We start from the raw sequence: 25952 nt of genomic DNA on the forward strand, positions 1-25952 counted from the left end.
TTCTCTCTGTTACCTAGGGTACCCTAGGGCGTCCAGGGAATGACGGGGCCAAGGGCTTTGTGGGACCTGCAGGGACCCCTGGACAGGATGGTCGCCCAGGGATACCAGGCACCCCCGGCCTCTCCATTAAGGTCAGTTACCCTGGTCAGGTCTGGCCCTTGACACAGTAACTAGTAACAGAACACATGGGGGGGAGAAAGAGATGAGTACCAGCAGAGGGGTACCAGCAGCCTGTAACCTGTATAACCTGTAAGGGCCTTTCGTGGACTACAGGAAATGGAGGAGCGAGCACGCCCCCATCCACATCAATGGGGCTGCTGTAGTGGAGCGGGTCGAGAGCTTCAGGTTCCTCAGTATTCACATCACTAAGGAATTAACATGGTCCACACACACCCACACAATTGTGAAGAGGGCACGACAGCACCTCTTCTCCTTCAGGAGGCTGAAAAGATTTGGCATGGGCTGTCAGATCCTCAAAAAGTTCTACAGCTGCACCATTGAGAGCATCTTGACTGGCTGCATCACTGCTTAGTAAGTCATCTGCAAGGCACCCAACCGCAAGGCGCTACAGAGGCTGGTGAGTACGGCTCAGTACATCACTGGGTCCGAGCTCCCTGCCATCCAGGACGTCTATACCAGGTGGTGGAAGGCCCAAAAACATTTCTTTACCCACCCAACATTTCTCTCTGCTACCGCACGGCAAGCGGTACCAGTGCACCAAGTCTGGAATCAACAGGACCCTGAACAGTGGTTACCCCCAAGCCATATTAAGGCTGCTGAACAAGACCGCTAAATAACCAGACTACCTGTATGGACCCTTTTTTGCTCTCTTGCACTGACACTGACACACACTGGACTCTACCCACACACTCACACATGTTTACACTGACAGCCCAACACACACACACTACATACGCTCACACACGCATAACATGTGCACACATGCATACTGATGCCAAACACTCATATACACACACACACACACACTTTCACACTCACCACATACGCTGCTGCTACTCTTTATTATCTATCCTCTTGCCTAGTAACTTTAACCCTACCTATATGTGGGGTGGCAGGTAGCCAAGTGGTTAGCGCGTTGGACTAGTAACTGGAAGGTTGCTAGATCGAATCCCTGAGCTGACAAGGTAAAAATCTGTTGTTCTTCCACTGAACAAAGCAGTCAACCCACTGTTCCTAGGCTATTGTTGTAAATAAGAATTTGTTCTTAACTGACTTGCCTAGTTAAAAACTAAAAATATGAATGTAGTTACCACGCACCATGCACATTGACAGGTACTCCCTGTATATAGGCATATTATTGTGTATAGATGGGTTGGTTGTTCAGCAACAAAACTGACGTTTGTACAACTATGGGGCAGAACAAACTGGGTCAAGGGGTAGGCAACCCTGTTTCTGGAGTGCCTCTGGTACTGTAGGATGTTGTTCCAACTATGCACCACACATGAACAACTGAGCTAATTTATCAGTTCAGTGATTGCCTAAATTCAACACACCTGGTCTTCTAGGTCAGTTAAATCAAAAACATGAAGTACCTGCAGCACTCCAGGACCAGGGTTGCCTACCCCTGGCTTAGATGGTTGACAACGTGTAAACTATATTTTGTCTACAATGTTTTTTGAAAACATTTGCACAATAAGCACTTGTTGTCTCTCAAATACATCACTACAGTTGTTGGTTAGCTCGCTCGTGAATTTTTGACATTATAACATTGACATGAAATCAGTCAAAACACCTCAAAACAAGACATGGTATCAAGATCAAAATGAAACTAGATGGAACGAGTCACTTACGATTCCCCACATGGCAGTTTCTTGTCATTGTCGGTTGCTAGCTGGCCATCCAGAAACACAACACGTACAGACTTCTGCCCCATTAAAGCGCTTGCATCGGTTCCCTGATGTTGTCAGCTATCCATATATTTATTCCTCATGTCACATTTTTATTTTATTCTTTATATTTAACTCTGCATTGTTGGATAATTATTAGGCATAATTAGGCATAATTAAGCATTGCACTGTTAGTGTACACCTGTTGTTTACAAAGCATGTGACAAATAACATTTGATTTGATTTGACATGGCCACATTGAGGTGAAAGAGTTGTTACTCGTTTCACAGGCACTAGTGATGCGGGGGTTGACTCATAACCCGCAGTGCCCGCAGTTATATCTGCAAGGCGGATGGGTTTAGGGTCATTAAATATTGTGTTTTGTACTTGGGAACAGGAGAGGAGAAATATATATATTTTTTCTTCTGCATCTTGAGAACATGCAATGCTCAGTTAGATAGCATCTGTAGAGGTGCTGTCTTTATCATAAAAGCTGATAGTATTTCAACCACATAAAGTATGCCAAACTGAAATCTTATCAGAAACATGTTGGGTCGTTTTCACAGCTTTCTTTTCCCTTACAACTGGTCAAACTGATGTAATTGGACATTTTGCGTCTTCTAGGGCAACGTAATGACAGAAGAGAAGCTACATGTATCTAATTATAGGGCCTCAGATTTCACTTGATCACATATAGTCGGGCGGTTGCTGATATGGTATTAGAACAAACAGCTGACCTGCGCACCACTAACAGGCACCTTATCAGTTCAAGTTCAATTCAAGTTTCTCCCAAAAACATGCCCCCTTTTCAAAAGTTCTCAGATGGTTCTAACTTGGAATGGTTGAAGTGCTGGGAGGGATGTTCATATATCTTTTACTTCCTCATGTAAAATATATCTTCACCCTAAGAGTAACAGTATGGTTGTGATATGATAATGTGGGATTACATTTTAGATTTCTAGGTTCTTTTCATTCTCTGCCTTTGAGTATATCTGTCACCATCCTCTTTATGTTTTCATCTTCCACCTGATCATGCCCTTCCATCAGTTTCCTTGACAACCAGCATCTTTAGACTTAGAGAGGCCTTGATGTTTTGTCATAGTGCAGTAGACTGGCATTGTGTGCGTGTTTCTGTGGGTGTGTGTTGGCGCACGTGTGCGTGTCTAGAATTCAAATGTATTCCTATACTGGGATGTAGAGTCTGCGAAACTACAAAGCTCAATCACTAATCATTTCAATCTCTCTCTCTCTCTCTCTCTCTCTCTCTCTCTCTCTCTCTCTCTCTATCCCCCTCTCTCTCTATCTCTCTCTCTCTATCCCTCTCTCTCTCTCTCACTCTCTTCCTCTCCCTCTCTCCTTTCAGGGAGACAAGGGCAGCACCGGAGAGAGGGTGAGTCGTACAGGGCTATCCCTAGCTTGTCTTGTAGATTCATTGCATACATCTCTGGAGGAATGATGGGGCATACTGATTGTGACCTCTCTGTTATCTGTCTCTCTCTGTCTGTGTGTCTGTTTGTCCTGCTGACAGGGACCTCCAGGAGTGGGCAGTGGCTTGGCTGTGAAGGGGGAGAAGGGATCACCGGTAAGCTCGACGTGTGTCTTTTTGTATATGTGCCTACATTTGTATCCTGCAGATCTCTGGGGTGATAATTATACTGTACACATCTATGGTTTGATGTGTTACCATAACTGACTTATTTACCATATCTTGTTGTGTTCAGGGGTCTAATGGAAACCCAGGAGCTCAGGGTCTCAGAGGATCTACAGGACAACAAGGAGCCAAAGGAGACAAGGTTGGTACTGTGTGTGTGCCTGTGTGTGTGCGCCTGTGTATGTACAGTATATGCGTGTGTACTGAGTGTTTTGTATGTTTCAGGGGGAGAGTGCAGAGGGGTTGCCAGGACTGGCTGGGAAGGCAGGAGAGCCTGGTGATCGGGTAGGATACACATTTACATACAGTGCATTCGGGAAGTATTCAGACCCCTTGACTTTTTCCACATTTTGTTACTGGAAAGGTCCTTTCCCAAACTGTTGCCACAATGTTGGAAGCACAGACTCAACTAGAATGTCACTGTATGCTGTAGCGTTAAGATTTCCCTTCACTGGAGCTAAGGGGCCTTGCCCAAACCCTGAAAAACAGCGCCAGACCATTATTCCGACTCCACCAAACTGTACAGTTGGCACTATGCAGGTAGCGTTCTCCTGGCATCCGCCAAAACCCAAACGGACTGCCAGATGGTGAAGTGTGATTCATCACTCCAGAGAATGCTTTTTAAGTGCTCCAGAGTCCAATGGCAGTGAGCCACTCCAGCCGACCCTTAGCATTTCACATGGTGATCTTAGGCTTGTGTGCAGCTGCTCGGCCATGAGAACACATTTCATGAAGCTCCCAACTAACATTTATTGTGCTGATGTTGCTTCCAGAGGCAGTTTGGAACTCGGTAGTGAGTGTTGCAACCGAGGACAGACAATTTTTACGCTCTACGTGCTTCAGCACTCGCCGGTCCCGTTCTGTGAGCTTGTGTGTCCTACCACTTTGCGGCTGAGACGTTGTTGCTTCTAGACGTTTCCACTTCACAATAACAGCACTTACAGTTGACTGGGGCAGCTCTAGCAGGGCAGACATTTGACTAACTGACTTGTTGGAAAGGTGGCATGCTATGACGGTGCCACGTTGAGAGTCACTGAGCTCTTTCTTCAGTAAGGCCATTCTACTGCCACTGCTTGTCTATGGAGATCATATGGCTGTGTGCTCCATTTTATACACCTGTCAGCAACGGGTGTGACTGAAATAACCAAATCCACTAATTTGAAAGGGTGTCCACATACTTTTGTACAGTACATACATGCGTACATAGATATATTTTTACTGTAAAACGAAGGACATACTCAAGTCATGTACAACATATTCCAACACGTTTGTGTGTTTTAGGGTCCCCGTGGGCCTGCTGGGAGCATTGGACTCAAGGTTAGACAATGCAAAACATTGAATCAAATCTCCATGTTTGGGAATGTATGATAGAATGTATATTTGGGTGGTTGGGTGGGTTTGGGTGGATGGATGACCCTGCTCTCTCTATCTTCTCAGGGGGACCGGGGCCAGCCAGGTGAGCCTGGATCACAAGGTGACAGGGTGAGTATGGATACAGCCCCTCTAACCCAGTTAGACTGCGGCTGTTAAACTGGTTTGTCTGCTGTGGGTTGTAACTGACTGTGTTGTCTTTCCAGGGGGAGAGAGGACTTGCTGGCTTGGCAGCGGAGAGGGTGAGTACAGTACCATGCATTTGGTTATGCCTCTTTTCACTGTGACCTTGTTCATGACCATGACGCTAGATATTGTACAGCTACAGTATAGGAGTTTCACATTTGTTTTCCGTTTTCATGTGTTCACTAGTATTTATCCTTATCCTTGCTCGCTCACTTTTACTCCTACACTGAACCGAATCCATTTGTATTAGCATGAAGGTCACAGGTATCGGAAATGCCTGCTGAGGGTTGTCATGCAGTGTGTTGTTCTGACCACAGTGTGGCGCTGTGTGTTTCAGGGGGAGACTGGACAGCCAGGCTCTACAGGGGCTCCAGGCCTGAGGGTGAGTAACCATGTCTTACTGTACCTCTACATGATTTGAGTCATCTTCACATCGTGACCCACCACTATTGATTGATGTTGTTCAGTTATAGGATTTGATGATGCATGCAGAGTCTTTAGATATTTGTGATATTTTATTACAATGCGTGAGTGTGTGAGTCATGTGTGTGTGTATGTGAGTAAGTGTGTGTTGACTTGCTCACAGGGTTTGCCTGGCACCAGTGGATTACCAGGAGAGAAGGTGAGGCTAATACAGTCTAACTGACTCTGATCATTTAAATTGAATCTCCACAAAATAAACATGAGTGAACTATGTAATGTAATCAGAACAATGACATCAACTAAACATAGATGAACATCAGATAAAAACACCCTAACCTGTCTGTCTCCAGGGCAGTGAGGGCGCTAAAGGAGAACCTGGCCGGAGTGTGAGTCACCTCATACATGGTTTATTTTGATGCCTCATAATTAGATGGACCGATATGTTTTATTTTTATGGATTTTTATGGAAGTACTTCTCTACAGTAATTGAAAAGGCAAAGATCAGTATTGGTCAATGTAATGATATTTCCTCCTTTTGTATATTTCTACACATCCAGGGGCCAGGATTAGGTGGGAAGAAAGGTGAACAGGCAAGTTTCTCACTTTTACTTCCTCATACTTCCCATCTCCATATTATTGGTTGATATGTTGATGTACTGGACACAGTTACAACACTTTCTCCATAGACTCATTCTCTCTTCCCCCTCTCCTCTCTTTCCTCAGGGTGAGCCGGGTCTGCCAGGTCCAGAGGGGCCCAGGGGCCAGAAGGGCGATCCAGCCCAGAAAGGTGAAAAAGTGAGTTGGTACCCACAGGTTACATGATGGTGCGCTGCATGAAACAGGCACTCCATGCCCTTCGGTGGTGTGTGTTTGTGCTCGGCATGTGTGTGTGTACAGGGGATTTAATTATGTTCGCTATGCAAGCGGGTATCAGTGATTTATGCTGTTCATCTGTCTTTCGGTTACTCACTGTCTCTCATTCTCTAATTTCTCTCCTCTTTCATTCTTCCAGGGTTCCCCAGGTACTGGCTCTCCTGGCCAGGCTGGATCTAAAGGAGAGCAGGGGGATCGGGTGAGTTCAGAGGAAGCTGTGATCATTTATCAGTCTTTATCTAAGCTACAAATCTCCTTGATATACATTTTTTTCTTTATTGTTTTCTATATTGTAGAATAATAGTGAAGACATCAAACTATGAAATAAGATATGGAATCATGTAGTAACCAAAAAAGTGTTAAACAAATCAAATATATTTTATATTTGAGATTCTTCAAAGTAGCCACCCGTTGCCTTGATGAAAGCTTTGCACACTCTTGGCATTCTCAACCAGCTTCACCTGGAATGCGTTTCCAACATTCTTGAAGGAGTTCCCACATATGCTGAACACTTGTTGGCTGCTTTTCTGTCACTCTGTGGTCCAGCTCAACCCAAACTATCTCAATTGGGTTGAGGTCAGATGATTGTGGATGCCAGGTCATCTGATGCAGCACTTCATCACTGTCCTTGGTCAAATAGCCCTTACACAGCCTGGAGGTGTATTGCGTCATTGTCCTGTTAAAAAACAAATGATAGTCCCACTAAGCGCAACCAGATGGGATGGTGCATCGCTGCAGAATGTTGTGGTAGCCATGCTGGTTAAGTGTGCCTTGAATTCTAAATAAATCACAGACAGTGTCACCAGCAAAGCACCCGCACACCATCACACCTCCTCCTCCATGCTTCACGGTGGGAACCACACATGCGAAGATCATCCGTTCACCTACTCTGTCTCACAAAGACATGGCGGTTGTAACCAAAAATCTCAGATTTGGACTCAGACCAAAGGACAGATTTCCACCAGTCTAATGTCCATTGCTCGTGTTTCTTGGCCCAAGCAAGTCTTGTATTCTTATTGGTGTCCTTTAGTAGTGGTTTCTTTTCAGCAATTTGACCATGAAGGCCTGATTCACCCAGTCTCCTCTGAACAGTTGACATTGAGATGTGTCTGTTACTTGAACTCTGTGAAGCATTTTTTTGGGCTGTAATTTCTGAGGCTGGTAACTCTAATGAACATATCCTTTGCAGCAGAGGTATCTCTAGGTCTTCCTTTCCTGTGGCAGTCCTCCTGAATGCCAGTTTCATCACAGCGCTTGATGGTTTTTACTGCACTTGTAGAAACTTTCAAAGTTCTTTACATTTTCTGGATTGACTGACCTTCATGTCTTGAAGTAATAATGGACTGCCGTTTCTCTTTGCTTATTTGAGCTGTTCTTGTCATAATATGGACTTGGTCTTTTACCAAATAGGGCTATCTTCTGTATACCACCCCTACCTTGTCACAACACAACTGATTGGCTTAAAATCATTAAGAAAGAAAGAAATTCCACAAATACATTTTTAACAAGGCACACCTGTTAATTTAAATGCATTCCCTGTGACTACCTTATGAAGGGGTGGTAGGTAGCCTAGTGGTGTTGGGCCATTAACCGAAAGTTTGCTAGATCGAATCCCAGAGGTAAAAATCTGTCGTTCTGATTTGTTTAACATAGTTTTGATGTCTTCACTGTTATTCTACAATGTAGAAAATAGTCAAAATAAAGAAAAACCCTTGAATGAGTAGGTGTGTCCCAACTTTTGACTGGTACTGTCTCTGCAGAAAGCCCCCAAAGGTATATTGTAAAACGTATGTATCATTCATTGAGCTTCCCTGTGTAGCTGCTGAAAGATGCTCAGCATGTAGGTCATGTCCTACATACTCAGACTGACAGTCTGTAAACACCTAAACATGTTCTTTCCCCTTTAGGGACTCTCTGGCTTAGCTGGAAGACTGGGGATCAAGGTGAGACACTTTTTATTTGAACTTCTATTTAGTATTTCTGTTGCATCAGTGTTGCTTTCTCATAAAGTAACTTGTACATTCTTGTAAGTCATTCTTAGCTTTCTCATAGTAAAACTACTGTGTCGTGTCCAGCTGATGTGTTCTTATTGGTTTTGTAGGGGGATTCAGGTGAACCAGGAGAGAGAGGGGAGACAGGACGAGCCGGACCCGCAGGAAAGAATGGCATCCCTGGGAAAGAGGTCTGAGACACTACCCATTCCACCCTGGAGCTTTTCCCCTCTGCCAAACCCCTGCATGTTATACTATCACGCACCCAATGCAAATCATCCCTGTTTCAATAGTAGTCACTTACTGCGCTAACGACCTGTTATCACTCTAATACTACTACTCTGTTATAACTATACTACTATTATGTTATACCTATTGTATTTTCTCAAACTCTGCTTCTTCACTACTGGGCCCATTACCTTTTTACATCTACACTTTTATTTCTCCAGTTCAATCAACCTAGAGCAGTAGTCACCAACCTTTTCTGAGCCAAAATCACTTTCTGAGCCGAAATGCAACCCGAGATCTACCGCTCAGATTTCTTTAAAAACATGACTTCAAAAATGTAAGCCTATGCAACATTAACCAATTAAAAACAGTTCTGCAGTGATGAGGTTTGTGCAGTAGGCTACAGGACCAATACAGTCGTGGCCAAAAGTTTTGAGAATGACACAAATATAAATTTTCACAAAGTCTGCTGCCTCAGTTTGTATGGTGGCAATTTGCATATACTCCAGAATGTTATGAAGAGTGATCAGATGAATTGCAATGAATTGCAAAGTCCCTCGTTGCCATGCAAATGAACTGAATTGCAAAAAAACATTTGCACTGCATTTCAGCCCTGCCACAAAAGGACCAGCTGACTTCTCCCAACCATCCAGGAACAGTTTGGTGACGAACAATGCCTTTTCCAGCATGATGGAGCACCTTGCCATAAGGCAAAAGTGATAACTAAGTGGCTCGGGGAACAAAACATTGATATTTTGGGTCCATGGCCAGGAAACTCCCAAGAACCATAATCCCATTGAGAACTTTTGGTCAATCCTCAAGAGGAGGGTGGACAAACAAAAATCCACAAATTCTGACAAACTCCAAGCATTGATTATGCAAGAATGGGCTGCCATCAGTCAGTATGTGGCCCAGAAGTTAATTGACAGCATGCCAGGGCAGATTGCAGAGGTCTTGAAAAAGAAGGGTCAACACTGCAAATATTGACTCTTTGCATCAAATTCATGTAATTGTCAATAAAAGCCCTTGACACTTATGAAATTCTTGTAATTATACTTCAGTATTCCATAGTAACATCTGACAAAAATATCTAAAGACACTGAAGCAGAAAACTTTGTGAAAATTAATATTTGTGCCATTCTCAAAACTTTTGGCCACGACTGTATATTATCACTGCATTTTGGCTACACTTGAATTGCACTGCCAATGTTGTTCTTTTCAGACCATTTTGACATTATATTTAAAAATTGTAGGTATATGATCACACTGGTAATAGATCGTTTGTTGTATTACTTGTGAGGCACAGCTGAGTGAGCATAATAAATAGCTTTTTGCTGGACTGATGCCCTGCATCTGATGGTCAGTCTGAGGGGAGGGAGGGAACAGCGGTGAGGCTGCCTCTCACCCGACTCACCGTCCCGGCTCTCTCCCTTCCTCCATGAGAAAAGGGCCAGACTTTTAGCTGATGGCAAAACTTAAGTCACACTGCATTATTTCTGCTTCATGCACCAATTAATGTTGTTACTTCTATGGCCAGAGAAAGTGAAATATTTCTTGATATAAAAAAAGACACAAGCTGCCAATAATAACAATTTAAACATAGCCACAGGAAGTAGGGATGCTGAGGTTGCTGCAGCAGGCCCTGAAAAGTAAGAATGTACATTTTTGTATATATATATATATATATTTTTTTTTATTTATTATTTATTTATTTATTTATTCTTACAAAAGTAGTGCACTGGGCCTTTACTAGTCCTGTATTAACGGACCGATATAGCTGACTGTAGTGCAGGAAAACAAAGTGGTGCACTGGGCCTTTACTAGTCCTGTATTAACAGACCGATATAGCTGACTGTAGTGCGGGCAAACAAAGTGGTGCACTGGGCCTTTACTAGTCCTGTATTAACAGACCGATATAGCTGACTGTAGTGCGGGCAAACAAAGTGGTGCACTGGGCCTTTACTAGTCCTGTATTAACAGACCGATATAGCTGACTGGAGTGCGGGCAAACAAAGTGTTGCACTGGGCCTTTACTAGTCCTGTATTAACAGACCGATATAGCTGACTGTAGTGCGGGCAAACAAAGTGGTGCACTGGGCCTTTACTAGTCCTGTATTAACGGACCGATATAGCTGACTGTAGTGCGGGCAAACAAAGTGGTGCACTGGGCCTTTACTAGTCCTGTATTAACGGACCGATATAGCTGACTGGAGTGCGGGCAAACAAAGTGGTGCACTGGGCCTTTACTAGTCCTGTATTAACAGACCGATATAGCTGACTGTAATGCAGGCAACATTTTTTGTGTGTTGGCAGTGCTGAATAACAAATGAAACATGAACTTACTCATAAACTCAGCAGCTCTTTGCTGTATTCATTGAGTCTCTCTCTAGTCATGGTTTTAAAAGTTTTCAAATCTGTTCGAGGGTCCTTTTTACAGTCTATAGTGCAAGGAAACTGTGCAGACACGGTGATCTATCTGATTGGCCAGTGGTAGGCCTATAAGTGCACTTGATTTTCCCTCTAGGCCTGACAAGGGTAGGCGAAGTTCTACATGAAATTGTTCAAAATGGGAACATTTGCCTTCCTGATGCTAGGGCTGCGGAATCAAGTGCATCTACCACCAACAGCGTGAAACAAATAAAATAAATAGGAACGCAAGGCTTTATCGTTGGGTTTTTCACAGAAATGTTTGGTGATTGACTAGGAATGGGTTGGTGACAATTAAACTATTAGTATGTTATTCAAGACTACCACAAAGGGAATGAATGTCATACTGCCATTCCAGTGCAACTAATAACTGTACTAATACAGTGTGTCTAATTCTGACCTCTTTGTTGTGTAAGTGTTGTTATGATATAACGATAACCTAACCAATCATATAAGGCTTTCTTTCTATCTCTCTCCCCCTCATACCCTGATGACACTAGAGGTACATCACCACTAATGACTGTTACTACAACTACTCAATACTACTACTACTACTAAGTCTATTTCATGTCTACCGCAATCTCTTTTCTGTATACAGTGCATTCAGGAATTATTCAAACCCACTTTACTTTTTCCCCACATTTTGTTACGTTACAACCTTATTCTAAAGTATTGTATTAAATTGTTTTCCCCTCATCAATCTACACACAATACCCCATAATGTCAAAGCAAAAACTGTTTTTTAGAAATTTGACAAATAAAAAACGGAAATATCACATTTACCTAAGTATTCAGACCCTTAACTCAGTACTTTGTTGAAGCACCTTTGGCAGCGATTACAGCCTCTAGTCTTCTTGGGTATGACACTACAAGCTTGGCACACCTGTATTTGGGGAGTTTCTCCCATTCTTCTCTGCAGATGCTCTCAAGCTCTGTCAGGTTGGATGGGGAGCGTCGCTGGACAGGTATTTTCAGGTCTCTCCAGAGATGTTCAATCGGCTTCAAGTCTGGGCTCTGGCTGGGCCACTCAAGGACATTCTAATAGTTGTCCCAAAGCCACTCCTGCGTTGTCTTGGCTGTGTGTTTAGGGTCGTTGTCCTGTTGGTAGGTGAACCTTTTTTTCTTAGTCTGAGGTCCTGAGCGCTCTTCATCAAGGATTTGCTAAGTTCATCTTTCCCTCAATCCAGACTAGTCTCCCAGTCCCTACCGCTGAAAAACATCCCCACAGCATGATGCTGCCACCACCATGCTTCACCTTAGAGATGGTGCCAGGTTTCATCCAGATGTGACGCTTGGCATTCAGGCCGATTAGTTCAATCTTGGTTTCATCAGACCAGAGAATCTTGTTTCTCATGGTCTAAGAGTCCTTCAGGTCCCTTTTGGAAAACTCCAAGCTGTCATGTGCCTTTTACTGAGGGGTGGCTTCTGTCGGGCCACTTTACCATAAAGATAAAAGAGAGCCGCACACTCTTGGAGCTCAGATGCAATAATTTAATTACCAACGTTTCGACAGCCAAGCTGTCTTCATCAGGGTATAATCACAAACACTGCGGGATGACTCGTTTATGTAGTGGCAAAAGACACAGGTGTCTGTAATCATGGCCAAGAGAGTCTTTCTAGGTAGTTTTTCCTAGCCACCGTGCTTCTACACCTGCATTGCTTGCTGTTTGGGGTTTTAGGCTGGGTTTCTGTACAGCACTTTGAGATATCAGCTGATGTACGAAGGGCTATATAAATTGATTTGATTTGATTTTGATTTGATTTGGCCTAATATCATTGGTTAATTATCAAATATTAAAATGGCATACAAAGAACGGCATACAAACAACAAATGGATAGCATACGATCATAAATTAATTTGACTACACAAGCTTACAAACAATTACAATGGCAAAGTCACAATAATCACAAGAATGGCTTCAGATCAAAGTCTACGTTGAGACCGAAGGGAGCTCTTCTAGATCACTCTACCATAAAGGCCTGATTGGTGGAGTGCTGCAGAGATGGTTGTCCTTCTGGGAGGTTATCCCATCTCCACCGAGGAACTCAGGAGCTCTGTCAGAGAGACCATCAGGTTCTTGATCACCTCCCTGACCAAGGCCCTGCTCTCCCAATTGCTCAGTTTAGCTGGGTGTCCAGTTCTAGGAAGAGTCTTGGTGGTTCAAAACTTATTCCGTTTAAGAATGACTGTGTTCTTGGGGACCTTCAAGGTTGCAGACATTTTTTGGTACCCTTCGCCAGATCTGTGTCTCGTCACAATCCTGTCTTGGAGCTCTACGGACAATTCCTTCAACCTCATGACTTGGTTTTTGCTCTGACATGCATTGTCAACTGTAGGACCTTATATAGACAGGTATGTGCCTTTCCAAATCATGTCCAATCAATTGAATTTACCACAGCTGGACTCAAATCAAGTTGGAGAAACATCTCAAGGATGATCAATTGAAAACAGGATGCGCCTGAGCTCAATTTCGAGTGTCATATCAAAGGGTCTGAATACTTATGTAAATAAAGTATTTCAGTTTTTTTTTTTTAAGTAATGTGCTAAGGAGTGTTCTAAACTTGTTTTCGCGTTGTCATTATGGGGTATTGTGTGTAGATTGATGAGGAAAAATTGTATTTAATCAATTTTATAATACGGCTGTAACGCAACAAAATGTGGAAAAGGGGAAGGGGTCTGAATTCTTACCATTGCCCTATGTGATGTTGTGGGGTTCAGTTTTAAAAGTTTGATGTATTTTGACTGTGTCAGTGTGGTGTTCTCCCCCTATGATGGGACTAAATTATGGATCACTGTGTTTTGCAGGGAGCCAAAGGAGACAAGGGTGACGAAGGCACTCCCGTAAGAAACAATCTCTCCTTCCAGCTCTCTATATATCATTTGTCCTGTGACAAACCATGATATCTCTTTTTCTCTCTCTCTCTCTTTCAATTCAATTCAATTTAAGGTCTTTATTGGCATTGGAAACATATTTTTTTAAGTGAAATAGGTAATAAACAAATGTGAAATAAACAATTAATACATTTACTGTAAACATTTTACTCATAAAAGTTCCAAAGTTCTCGCGATCTGTTTCTGTCTCTATCTCTCTGTCTCTCTCTGTCACTCCCTTATTGCCTTATCTGGTTCTATCAGTTCCATTCAAAGTGTTCCATGTTTGAATGCCACTTCTCTCTCTCTGGCAACCATTCTCTTTATTAATATTGGTGAGTGAGAGATGTGTATTATTGTAACATGATTTAGTCACGCCTCAGACCCTCTGCTCATCTGACAGGGGATTGGTGGAGACTAGAGACAATAGTAGACAATAGCATGTATCTGTTTCTATGTCTCCTCACTTCCTCCTTCCCATCTTCCTCTCCTCCATCGGTCTCTCTAATTTTCCATCTGTTCTCGCTCTCTCCACCAGGGGGAGTCTGGACTCCCAGGGAAGGCAGGGGAGAGAGGACTAAGGGTGAGTAGTCACATGTCTGTGTCACATACATGGTGTAAATTAATGGACAAAGCCATTGATCACATGACACCATTCATTCCAATAGCATATTGAAGCCAAATGAAGTCGGTTAAGATGGTGTCTCAAGGAGACATGCACCGTTTGAGCTACTCCTGGAATGGACGTTGCAGGCTAGCTCAGTGCTGCCTCCTCTCATTGTTGAAGGCCGACCTGTGTACTGCAGGCTGCCATTGGCAACTAAATTATCCTTATATCTTTTTCTGTGTGTGATTTTAAAAGATTTGGTTCAAGGACATATCATTTTTTGTACCATGCATAATTTAAAAAATATATATAAATGCAACATGCAACAATTTCAAAGATTTTACTGAGTTACAGTTCATATAAGGAAATCAGTCAATTGAAATAAATGAATTTGGCCCTAATCTATGGATTTCACATGACTGGGAATACAGGTATGATTTTTTGGTCATAGAGACCATTAAAAGGATCTCGTCATGGTATCTCTATGCATTCAAATTGCCATTGATAAAATGCAATTGTGTTTATTGTCCATAGTTTATGCCTGCCCATACCATAACCTCGCCACCACCATGGGGCACTCTGTTCACAATGTCGACATCAGCAAACCGCTCGCCCACACAATGCCATACACGTGGTCTCCGGTTGAGGCCATTTGGACATACTGCCAAATTCTCTAAAATGATGTTGGAGTTGGCTTCTGGTAGAGAAATTAACATTCAATTCTCTGGCAACAGCTCTGGTGGACATTCCTGCAGTCAGCATGCCAATTGCACGTTCTCTTAAAACCTGAGACATCTGTGGCATTGTGTTGTGTGACTAGACTGCACTTTTAAGAGTGGCCTTTTATTGTCCCCAGCACAAGGTGAACCTGTGTAATTATCATGCTGTTTAATCAGCTTCTTGACATGCCAGGTGGATGGGTTATCTTGGCAAAGAAGAAATTAGCTTTTTGTGCGTATGAAAAATGTCTGGGATATTTTATTTCAGCTCATGAAACATGGGACCAACACTTCACATGTTGGTTTATATTTTTGTTCAGTGTAGATTTACACAAAGATTGACCATGAAGATTGCCATTTTTCCATTCACTATAATGGGGGATCCTGTTTTCTGCTTACAATGCCTGCATTACCGCAGTCGGCCTTGAATTTCCATGGCTTCAATGAGAGGGGGCACTATAAAACATAAAAAAACTCTCTTTATGCCCTCTTTTCAGAATCGTCTTGCTGTACTGTATATGGTGATAGATCATTACCTACATTAGTGATCAATCAGTGAAATTGCTTATCCATATATTTATAAATTCCATTCCTTTACTTAGATTTGTGTGTATTAGGTATTTGTTGTGAAATTGTTACTTATTACTTGTTAGATATTGCTGCACTGTCGGAACAAGAAGCACAAGCATTTCGCCACACTCGCAATAACATCTGCTAACCATGTGTATGTGACAAATAAAATTTGATTTGATGAACCATGACCAACATGATATGAAGTGGATGTTGTCAGGACAGATGAAATCCTGATGAAGACCGCTTAGCTGTTGTTGATTAAATGCAGTTTTGCATCTGAGCCATCAGTGTGCAGCTTTTCCTTTCTTTTCTAAGATGTTTTTAGGACTACCATGGTAACTAAACATAATCTGTGTGGGTTTTATCCCCCGTCCTCAGGGCCTTGCGGGTCAGCCTGGACGAGCAGGAGAGAAGGGAGACCTGGGAGACCCTGGAGAGCATGGACGTAATGTGAGACACATGTTTATGTGACAATGTGACACTCCTCTGACAGATTGAGCTGATATACTGTCTGTGTCTTCTGTGTAAAAATTATTGAGAGCATGGAAGACATGTGAGACACATGTTTGTGACGTGACACTTCTGTACACCCATGAATCAGTCAATAATTAATGTGACACTCTTCTGCCAGATTCATCTGATACTCTATATGTGTCAGTATTTGTGTTGGTTACTGTGAGTAATACAGTAGCAGTTGGTGTCTGTCTTTAGTGACAGTTTGTGTGTGTGTGGTGTGATGTGTATGGTGTGTCATCCACAGGGCAGCCCAGGACCTATTGGACCAAGAGGAGAGAAAGGAGTTGAGGTCAGAGGTTATGCTGTTTGTTATCTAATCTGATAGAATAGTTCCAATCTGCTCAAAGTAACAAAACTGTATGTTGTTTATGACACAATAGGGAGCTCAAGGCCGCCCAGGACCTCCAGGGAAGGTGGTGAGTCCTGATAAGATTATAACTCTTTAACAATATGTTCATTTAGCAGAGGCTAAATGTGACTTTCAGTCAACAAATATGGCCCTTGTGAGAATCATACCAAAGAAATAGTATTACAAGCACCGTACTAACTGAATGAGCAATCAGAACCACATAGCTACCTACATCTCTCTGTCTCTAACTTCTACAGGGCGATACAGAGCAAAAGCTTAAAGGAGAAAGAGGAGAAAAGGTATGTAGATGTCCTTTACTTACTTCTAACATTGTACGAACACATCTTTGTATGTATACAGCACAGCTCTCTCTCAGTACACCTAACCTCCCAGTGTCTGACATCACTTCCTGTGTCTAGGGAGATGCTGGTGACCCGGGAGAGCATGGGGGCAAAGGTCAGAAGGGCGAGGCAGGGTCCTCAGGGGCTGCGGGGCTCCGGGTGAGTAAGACTGCTGTCTCTGTCTCTTATCTAACCTTTATTTAACCAGGAAAAGCCCATTGAGACCCAGAGTCTCTTTTTCAAGGGAGACCTGGCCAAGAAGGCAGCAACAATCAATACATTACAGAATTAAAACATACAACAACATGATCCAGCCTAAAAAAAACTATTCTGTAACAGTCTCTCATCAACATTTTAAATGAATTCAGTGGCGCTAACGTATCTAGATGAAGCATAGATTGTAGACTATTCCATGCACAAGACGAGAAGGCAGTCTTGCCTAATACTGTAAATGTCCTGAGGACTTTAAGTAGCAACCACCTAGCAGACCGGGTATGGTGACCAGACTACAGAGGTGAAGAGGAAGTTTACTCAAAAGGGCTTTGTAGATGAACACATTCTGTAGATGAACACATACAAATTTAGCTTAGTGCCATATAAAGTGAGGTCCAACTCACCATTTGGTAAAAGGTGCAATGGTGGGTGAGTGACTTGGCATTTGTAATAAAGCGCAAGGATGCATGATAAACAGAGTCCCGTCTCTGTAAGACTGTTGAGGCTGCATGCATATACAACAAGTCACCATAATCAATTACAGAGAGAAAAGTGGCCTGAACAAGCTTTTTTATTTATTTTGACCTTTTATTTAACTAGGTAAGTCAGATAAGAACAAATTATTATTTACAATGACGGCCTACCCCGGCCAAACCCAGGCGACGTTGGGCCAATTTTACGCCGCCCTATGGGACTCCCAACCACGGTCGGTTGTGGTACAGCCTTGAATCAAACCAGGGTCTGTAGCGCTGAGATACAGTGCCTTAGACCGCTGCGCCACTCGGCTCCTTTCTAGCTATAAGGGGGAAGCAAGCCTTATTACGAAAATAAAAACACAATTTCTAATTGGGTTTAAAGAAACCTTGTCATCCAACCATATACCTAGGTATTTGTAGGATGACACGTTTTCAATGGATAAGTACCCTTGATGGGTCACTGCCTCTAAACTACCTCTAAACTTTAAGCAGAGTCTTACGGGGCTATCCTTCCAAATCTAGTTTCTTGAGAAACCTAAGCTTCGGCGGTTACTGAGTATACTGACCTGTGATGGCTGTCTGTCTGTCTGTGTGCTGTAGTGTGTGTAATTCTTACCCTGTGTCTTCTCTGTCTCACCTGCTCTGTTGTTTGTCTGTGTAGGGTCTCGAGGGACAGCGTGGACCTCCAGGGTCGAGAGTAAGTCACTGTCTGTCTGTCATGTGTGTCTGTCTGTTTTTCTGTCAAGTGTGTCTGTCTTTCTGTCTGCCTGTATGTCTATCTCTAATGTTTGTCTGTCTGTCTAATCACTCTATGCTTCTCTCCTCCCCTCTCTCTATTTCACTCATGGCTCTTTTTTTATTTTTATCCAGGGTGACACAGGAGAGAGAGGAGGCCCAGGAGAGAAGGTCTGAACAACACATGCTACAGTGACTTCTCACATTCTCACACAGGCAGATTTTCTAATTGACAAATCCTGATAGGATATGGTTCTCCAAACTGGCTGGTGATTGGCAGGTTGCGCTGTCCTTCATTCCACCGGATCCTGTTTACCAGTCTGCAGATTCCCAGTGGGATGAAGCTCAGTGGGGCCTGCTCATAACATCACCATAGCCTGAGACATACAACTTACTACTGTATACACACATGCTCTGCGTCCTAAAAAATACCTCACCGTAGTAATTTTCAAACATTGAACTAACTCTGAGTAATGACGCTGGAGCACTGAATTGCCTTTTCACAGTAGTAGTAGAGTTTTATCCTCTTGTGCAAAATGTTCCCAGGTCCAATACAACCACTGTGCAGCCCTTAATCTGATCATACTCTATGCATCATGTGTGCTCCTCTCTGTAGGGAGAGAGAGGTGCGTCTGGGCTGGATGGACGCAATGGTCTGGATGGCAAACCAGGGGCACCAGGAACGGCCGGCCTGAGGGTCAGTACCTCTGTCTCTGTCATACAGACATTACAACAGCTGTAGATTCTCAGGGTACTGTGAACATGACATACACATTACTGTCTTTAGTTGTATCTCAATTATTTTCCCTTGGTGTTACAGGGAGACCCAGGGAAACTAGGGGATCCAGGAAGAGATGTGAGTACCAATGTTCTCCAGGCCAGAATCAACCCCTAGACTCGGGGTGCACAACCCCAGTCCCAGAGGGCTGCGCTTCTGCTGGCTTGTGTGGCTCTCTGGTACATTCATTAGTCTGTTAAAGTCAGTGAGTGGAGCTGTTACCATTTGTCTTATCTGAACCTTGGAGAGGTCCCATTAAGAAATGAGAACGGACTTCATGCAAAGATGATCTATTATATTGATGGTCCACTGGCCGCTTTAACAATGGAAATACATGTCTGCAAAGGTGAAAGGCAGGTGGGAGGAGGCGAGATCAGGTGGGAACATTCTGATGATCTTTTGTAGAAAACGTATCAATACACTCGTAACAACCAAAGCATTATGAAATCAAATAAGCCTCAGCTATCAAAATAGCAATTCACTTTCATCTTAAACAAATTGTCACTTTCACATTGCCCTCCAGACAAAAACACCTCACTTGCTTATAGCGTTAAGCAGAACAAATCTGCTTAATCTGCGCGGATAGAATTTTGGGCGACCCTTTGCCTCTTGCTTTCAGCTTCAGGATAGTATCGCATCTGCCAAATTACTAAAATGTCAATGTACGTGGAACAAAAATATAAACGCAACATGTAAAGTGTTGGTCCCATGTTTCATGAGCTGAAAAAGCGTATTTCTCTTAAATGTTGTGCACAAATTTGTTTACATCCCTGTTAGTGAGCATTTCTCCATTGCCAAAGTAATCCATCTACCTGACTGGTGTGGCATATCAAGAAGCTGATTAAACAGCATGATCATTGCACAGGTGCACCTTGTGCTGGAGAAAATAAAAGGCCACCCTAAAATGTGCAGTTTTGTCACACAACACAATGCTACTGATGTCTCAAGTTTTGAAGAAGCATGCAATTGGCATGCTGACCTCTGGAATGTCCACCAGAGCTGTTGCCAGATAAGTTGATGTTAATTTCTCTACTATAAGCCGCCTCCAACATCATTTTAGAGAATTTGGCAGTACTTCCAGCCGGCCTCACAACCGCAGACTATGTGTAACCATGCCAGCCCAGGACCTCCACATCCGGCTTCTTCACCTGCAGGACCGTCTGAGACCAGCCACCCAGACAGCAGATGAAACTGTGAGTTTGCACAAACAAATAATTTCTGCACAAACTGTCAGAAACCATTTCAGGGAAACTCATCTGCGTGCCCGTCGTCCTCACCAGGGTCTTGACCTGACTGCAGTTCGGCGTCGTAACCCAAATTCAGTGGGCCAATGCTCACCTTCGATGGCCACTGGCACCCTGTAGGAATGGATGAATCCCGCTTTCAACTGTACCGAGCAGATAGTATGGCGTTGTGTGGGTGAGCTGTTTGCTGATGTCAGTGTTGTGAACAGAGTGCCCCGTGGTGGTGAGGTTATGGTATGGGCAGGCATAAACTACAGACAACGAACACAATTGCATTTTATCGATGGCAATTTGAATGCTCCTTGACAAGATCCTGAGGCCCATTGTCGGGCCATTCATCCGCCACCATCACCTCATGTTTCAGCATGATAATGCATACCCCAGTGGCGCAAGGATCTGTACACAATTCCTGGAAACTGAAAATATCCCAGTTCTTCCATGGCTGCACATGTTTGGGATGCTCTGGATCGACGTGTACGACAGCATGTTCCAGTTCCCGCCAATAACCAGCAACTTCGAACAGCCATTGAAAAGGAGTGCGACAACATTCTATAGGCTACAATCAACAGTGCTTTATTGACTGTGAACTTGCTTATTTATCCAATGGTGTGACAGACTATGTTTGTTCCCAAGCTCTGGACTCTGACTCTATTGGTTACACAGACTCTTGGCCTCCCATCGTATTCTAACTACCTCTCGCCGGCTTTGTATTCATGTTATCTGATGAAATTGCTGTACAATATTATCTTGTTGCCATCTGATGCACATCCAAATGTCATAAACAATCAACACTGCAGAGTTCTCCCAGTCCTCTGCCATGCCCTGATTGTATTACTGCTGATGATATCTGGAAATGTGCATATACACCCTAGCCCATCTACTGTTGCTAGCCCCAATTCAGACTTGTTCTCTGATATCTGTTTCACTGATTTCTGCTCTCGTAAAAGTCTGGGTTTTCTGCAAATTGACACTTCAAGCCTATTACCTAAAATGGATACATTTAAAGTGTGGGTTCACAGCACCAATCCAGATGTGTTGGTCATTACTGAAACGTGGTTAAGAAAGAGTGTTTTCAACACTGATGTGAACTTTTCTGGTTATAACCTTTTTTGACAAGACAGATCTTCAAAGGAGGTGGAGTGGCAATCTTTACCAAGGATCACCTTCAGTGCTCGGTTGTCTCCACCAAGTCTGTCTACAATCAATTTGATTTGCTGTTTTTAAGCATTAACCATCAGCAGCGGCCTGTACCCTACCTGCCCTAAGATCTCTCCTGGCCCCTTACACTAAGTCTGAATGTGTCCTGCTAGGTGACCTAAACTGGGATATGCTTAAAGCACCTGACCAAGTCCTAAAGCAATGGGACTCCCTAAATCTTTCTCGGATTATTACCAATCCCACAAGGTATGACTCCAAACACCTAGAAACAGCTACACAAATAATCCTGATAGGTATCAGCCTGCTGTTTTCTGTATTGACCTTAGTGATCACTGTTTTACAGCCTGTGTTCGTAATGGCTGCTCAATGAAACAACCTGTCCTGACTTGTCATTGACGCTTGCTAAAAAAAACTTTAAAGAGCAAGCCTTCATGACCTCTGTAAATTGGTATAGAATCCCCTCTGTCGAAGAGGCTTAGTCTTTCTTTTTTGGTATTTTCAGCGGTATTGTTAACAAACATGCCCCATAAAGAAAATTATAATTAAAAACAGGTTCAGGCTCAGGTTCGACCGTGATCTGGCAGAGTAACTCCACCTCAAGAATTTCATTTGGCAGACTGGCTCTTGTTCAGGCAAATGATAAATAAATGCACTCAGGCTATCCAGAAGGCCAAAGTTAGTTACTTTAAGGAGCAGTTCTCTCTCTGTGGGCCTCACCCCAAGACGTTCTGGAAAACAGTTAAAGACCTGGAGAATTAACCCTCCTCCTCACATCTGCCCATGTCCCTTAATGTTGATGATGTGGTTGTTACTGACAAGGAGCACATGGCTGAGCTCTTTAATCGCCACTTCATTATGTCTGGATTCCTATTTGACTCAGCCATGCCTCCTTGCCCGTCTAACATTTCCTCATCTCCCACCCCTTCTAATACGGAACTATCCCTAATGCTCCTCACTATTTTTCCCCTGTCCCACTACAAAGTTTCTCCCTGCAGGCAGTCACTGAGTCTGAGGTGTTAAAGAACCCCTAAAAACATCTGGTTCAATGCAACCTTAAAGGTCCTAAATGATGTCACCATTGTCCTTGATTCTAATTCATGTTTTTATTGACTTGGCCAAAGCCTTTGATACGGTAGACCATTCCATTCTTGTGGGCCGGCTAAGGAGTATGTCACCAAGGGAGTACCCCAAGACTCGATCCTAGGCTATACGCTCTTCTCAATTTACATCAACAACATAGCTCAGGCAGTAGGAAGCTCTCTCATCCATTTATATGCATTCTTATACTCAGCTGGCCCCTTCACAGATTTTGTTCTTAAATGCACTACAACAAAGCTTTGTTAGTGCCCAACAAGCTTTCTCTGCCCTTAACCTTTTTCTGAACACCTCCAAAACAAAGGTCATGTGGTTTGGTAAGAAGAATGCCCCTCCCCACCAGTGTGATTACTACCTCTGAAGGTTTAGAGCTTGAGGTAGTCACTTCATACAAGTACTTGGGAGTATGGCTAGACGGTACACTCTTTGTCTCAGCACATATCAAAGCTGCAGGCTAACGTTAAATCTAGACTTGGTTTCCTCTATCACAATTGCTCGTCTTTCACCCCAGCTGCCAAACTAACCCTGATTCAGATGACCATCCTACCCACGCTAGATTACGGAGACATAATTTATAGATCAGCAGGTAAGGGTGCTCTTGAGCGGCTAGATGTTCTTTACCATTCGGCCATCAGATTTGCCACCAATGCTCCATATAGGTCACATCATTGCACTCTATACTCCTCTGTTGACTGGTCATCTCTGTATACCCGTCGCAAGATTCACTGGTTGATCGTTATTTATCTCCATCTCTTCATTCAAAGACTCAATCACGGACACTTACTGACAGTTGTTCACGTGTTGTATTGTTGTCTCAGACTTCTTTCCCTTTGTGCTATTGTCTGTGCCCAATAATGTTTGTACCATGTTTTGAGCTGCTAACATTTTCTGCTGCTATGTTGTGTTGCTACTGTGTTTTTGTCATGTGTTGTTGTCTTAGGTCTCTCTTTACGTTGTGTTGTCTCTCTTGTCGTGATGTGGGTTTGTCCAAAATATATATGTTTTATTCTAGCCGTCACTTACTGTGTTTGAACACTAGAGGGCACTATGTTGCTGTGTGGTTTCAGCCCTCACCCCTCCACTCTTGTCTGTCTGTCTCACCAGGGGCTGCCAGGACTAAGAGGTGTACAGGGCCTCCCAGGTCCTATTGGGCCCGCTGGAAATCCAGGCACACCTGTGAGTTTGCCAACACTGTCAACCACACAAACAAAAACACATACATGCACGATGCACACACACACACACACACACACACACACACAAAGCTCCACTTTCCAAAGCGCGTGTCTCATTGATGTCTCATAAGCCTAATTGTTGTGTTTCAGGGCAAAGCAGGAGAAGATGGAAAACCAGGGACTGCTGGGAAAATGGTGAGGGATCAGTCAGACCTGACATCCTGCAGGGCATTACCACACTACATCAAACCTCTGATTAATAACAAATTGAATGAAAACAATTGCATGCGATTCAGTGCTATTCATTATGAGTTAGTCCTATGTGTCTCTGTCTGTGTAATTACCATTAAACATGTTTGTCACATCCTCAGGTTAAAGTGCACTGATCAAATGTGACTCTGATGCTTTTATTCTACCTGAGTGGCTTTTAAACATGCCTATAGGGCTCTGGTCAAAATGAATGCATTATGTAGGGTTAGGGAGCCATTTGGAGAGCTACCCATCTGTTGTAATGTTAAGTGAGGAGGAAATAGGATGATCAACCAAAGCCTCTGCAATACATTATCTATCTAACTGAGAGGCTTTGCTTGATACAACAGCACAGTGAGCTTTTATAAATGTGCATTTCAGTGTTGTAAGTTTGGTATTGTGTTGTTTTTCGCAGGGTGAGGATGGAGTACCAGGGGAAGATGGCAGAAAGGTTTGTGTTGGTTATGGCAACATTCATTCATGGTCTATGGTCCACTGACCTGTAAACATCACGGTTTCCTCCCATTGCTGTGCTGTTTATGATAATTTGGAGTTAATGTGAGTGTCTTTGCAGTGTCACTGTTGTCTTTAGTTGTGTAATGAAAATCATGTTTCTCTACCTCACAGGGTGACAAAGGAGAGGCTGGGGTTTCTGGAAGAGACGTTAGTAACTTGTTACCCTGTATCTTTATCTCTCCCCTCTCGCTCTCTTTCTATGTTTGTACAATGTCCTTTCTTTCCTCCCCTGCTGTCTCTCTCTTCCTCTCGCTCCCTCTTTGCCTCCGTCTTTATCGATCCTGCTCTCCTCGGGCTCCTGAGCATCTCTCGATTATCCCTGTTCCGTTTCTTTCTCGCCATCAATCCTCCTCCTAGTGTGTGTTTATTAAGCATACTCTCCTGTGACATTGATATTTCTATCACACCCTACCTTCACAGGGGAATCAATAGCGCTCTAAGCAGCAGCTGTATAAATGCAACGGTGGGTAATGATCAAGCTCTGCCTTTGAGGGCCAGCCGCTTCTGAGAGGGGATCCGCACGGGCATAGAATGTCAAGGCTTTGGTTTCATGTCCAAATTCATAGAAATTATCTAGGACATCTGCCTCCTTTCTAGTTCAAGCCAGACCCCTTAGGAATAGAATAGAGTGTCCGTGCTGGTCTGAAGTTGTCAAGTGTGTGTGTGTGTTTCAGGGCCGTGATGGGCTGAAGGGGGACCGGGGCCTTGGCGGGCCTGCAGGGCCAACTGGTCTATCTGGGCCCCAAGGGGTCCCTGGCACCATCGGACCTCCAGGACAGGTACAGAACAGTCATATGACTCTGCTTCCTAGAATGTGTGTGTGTGTCACTTGGTGCTCTGATTATACAGTTATCTCTCTCTCCCCTCTCTTCTCTCTCAGGTGGTCTATGCGAAGGGAGCTCCAACACCATCTATCCCTGGCCCTCAGGGGCCTCCAGGAAGCCCAGTAAGTTACTATGTTGGATATGAGCCGTGCAGTATAGCAGTATAGCATAGCCTGATGTAGCAGTACTGTGTGCTTGTCTTAAGTACATTTCTAATGCACTCTGTTTCTGATGCCCATCTCTCTCTGTCTCTCAGGGTGTGCCTGGAATCCCAGGGACCGCAGGAGCTAGAGTAAGGCATTTCCATAGAGATCATTTACTAATATTTATTTCTATGGTCAGTCAGTCTGCTCTAGCTCTGTCCATCCATCCATCTGTCCTTCAGTCTGATCTCTGATCCATTCACTCTTGTATTTCAGGGGGAGAGAGGAGCAGTGGGCAGTAAAGGTGAAAGGGTAAGTGTGTGTGTGTGTCTGACATATGAATGTGCACACATGCTGTTTCCTGAGTGTGTG

The 25952-nt window shown here is 43.5% G+C and overlaps 1 protein-coding gene across 5 annotated transcripts in view; it reads left to right on the plus strand.

The window, feature by feature from the left end:
* LOC110493231 (collagen alpha-1(VII) chain) overlaps nt 1–25952 on the plus strand; it is a 104987-nt gene that overhangs the window by 51763 nt on the left and 27272 nt on the right. For 4 of the 5 annotated variants that reach the window (XM_036950369.1, XM_036950368.1, XM_036950370.1 and 1 more), the window contains exons 38-72: nt 18–131; nt 3211–3237; nt 3376–3429; nt 3569–3640; nt 3724–3783; nt 4780–4815; nt 4936–4980; nt 5076–5111; nt 5393–5437; nt 5642–5677; nt 5829–5864; nt 6036–6068; nt 6202–6273; nt 6491–6550; nt 8259–8294; nt 8453–8533; nt 13804–13839; nt 14408–14452; nt 16147–16218; nt 16529–16573; nt 16665–16700; nt 16891–16932; nt 17053–17133; nt 18325–18360; nt 18534–18569; nt 19015–19095; nt 19219–19254; nt 23778–23849; nt 23999–24043; nt 24513–24548; nt 24725–24760; nt 25288–25392; nt 25494–25559; nt 25694–25729; nt 25857–25892. In XM_036950369.1, the coding sequence (XP_036806264.1) occupies nt 18–131; nt 3211–3237; nt 3376–3429; nt 3569–3640; nt 3724–3783; nt 4780–4815; nt 4936–4980; nt 5076–5111; nt 5393–5437; nt 5642–5677; nt 5829–5864; nt 6036–6068; nt 6202–6273; nt 6491–6550; nt 8259–8294; nt 8453–8533; nt 13804–13839; nt 14408–14452; nt 16147–16218; nt 16529–16573; nt 16665–16700; nt 16891–16932; nt 17053–17133; nt 18325–18360; nt 18534–18569; nt 19015–19095; nt 19219–19254; nt 23778–23849; nt 23999–24043; nt 24513–24548; nt 24725–24760; nt 25288–25392; nt 25494–25559; nt 25694–25729; nt 25857–25892 (1821 nt within the window). The remainder of the gene's footprint in view (nt 1–17; nt 132–3210; nt 3238–3375; nt 3430–3568; nt 3641–3723; nt 3784–4779; nt 4816–4935; nt 4981–5075; nt 5112–5392; nt 5438–5641; nt 5678–5828; nt 5865–6035; nt 6069–6201; nt 6274–6490; nt 6551–8258; nt 8295–8452; nt 8534–13803; nt 13840–14407; nt 14453–16146; nt 16219–16528; nt 16574–16664; nt 16701–16890; nt 16933–17052; nt 17134–18324; nt 18361–18533; nt 18570–19014; nt 19096–19218; nt 19255–23777; nt 23850–23998; nt 24044–24512; nt 24549–24724; nt 24761–25287; nt 25393–25493; nt 25560–25693; nt 25730–25856; nt 25893–25952) is intronic. The other variant, XM_036950372.1, reaches the window with a different exon arrangement.

The sequence above is a fragment of the Oncorhynchus mykiss genome, chromosome 17, assembly GCF_013265735.2.
Source record: "Oncorhynchus mykiss isolate Arlee chromosome 17, USDA_OmykA_1.1, whole genome shotgun sequence".
In the NCBI taxonomy this organism is placed as follows: Eukaryota; Metazoa; Chordata; class Actinopteri; order Salmoniformes; family Salmonidae; genus Oncorhynchus; species Oncorhynchus mykiss.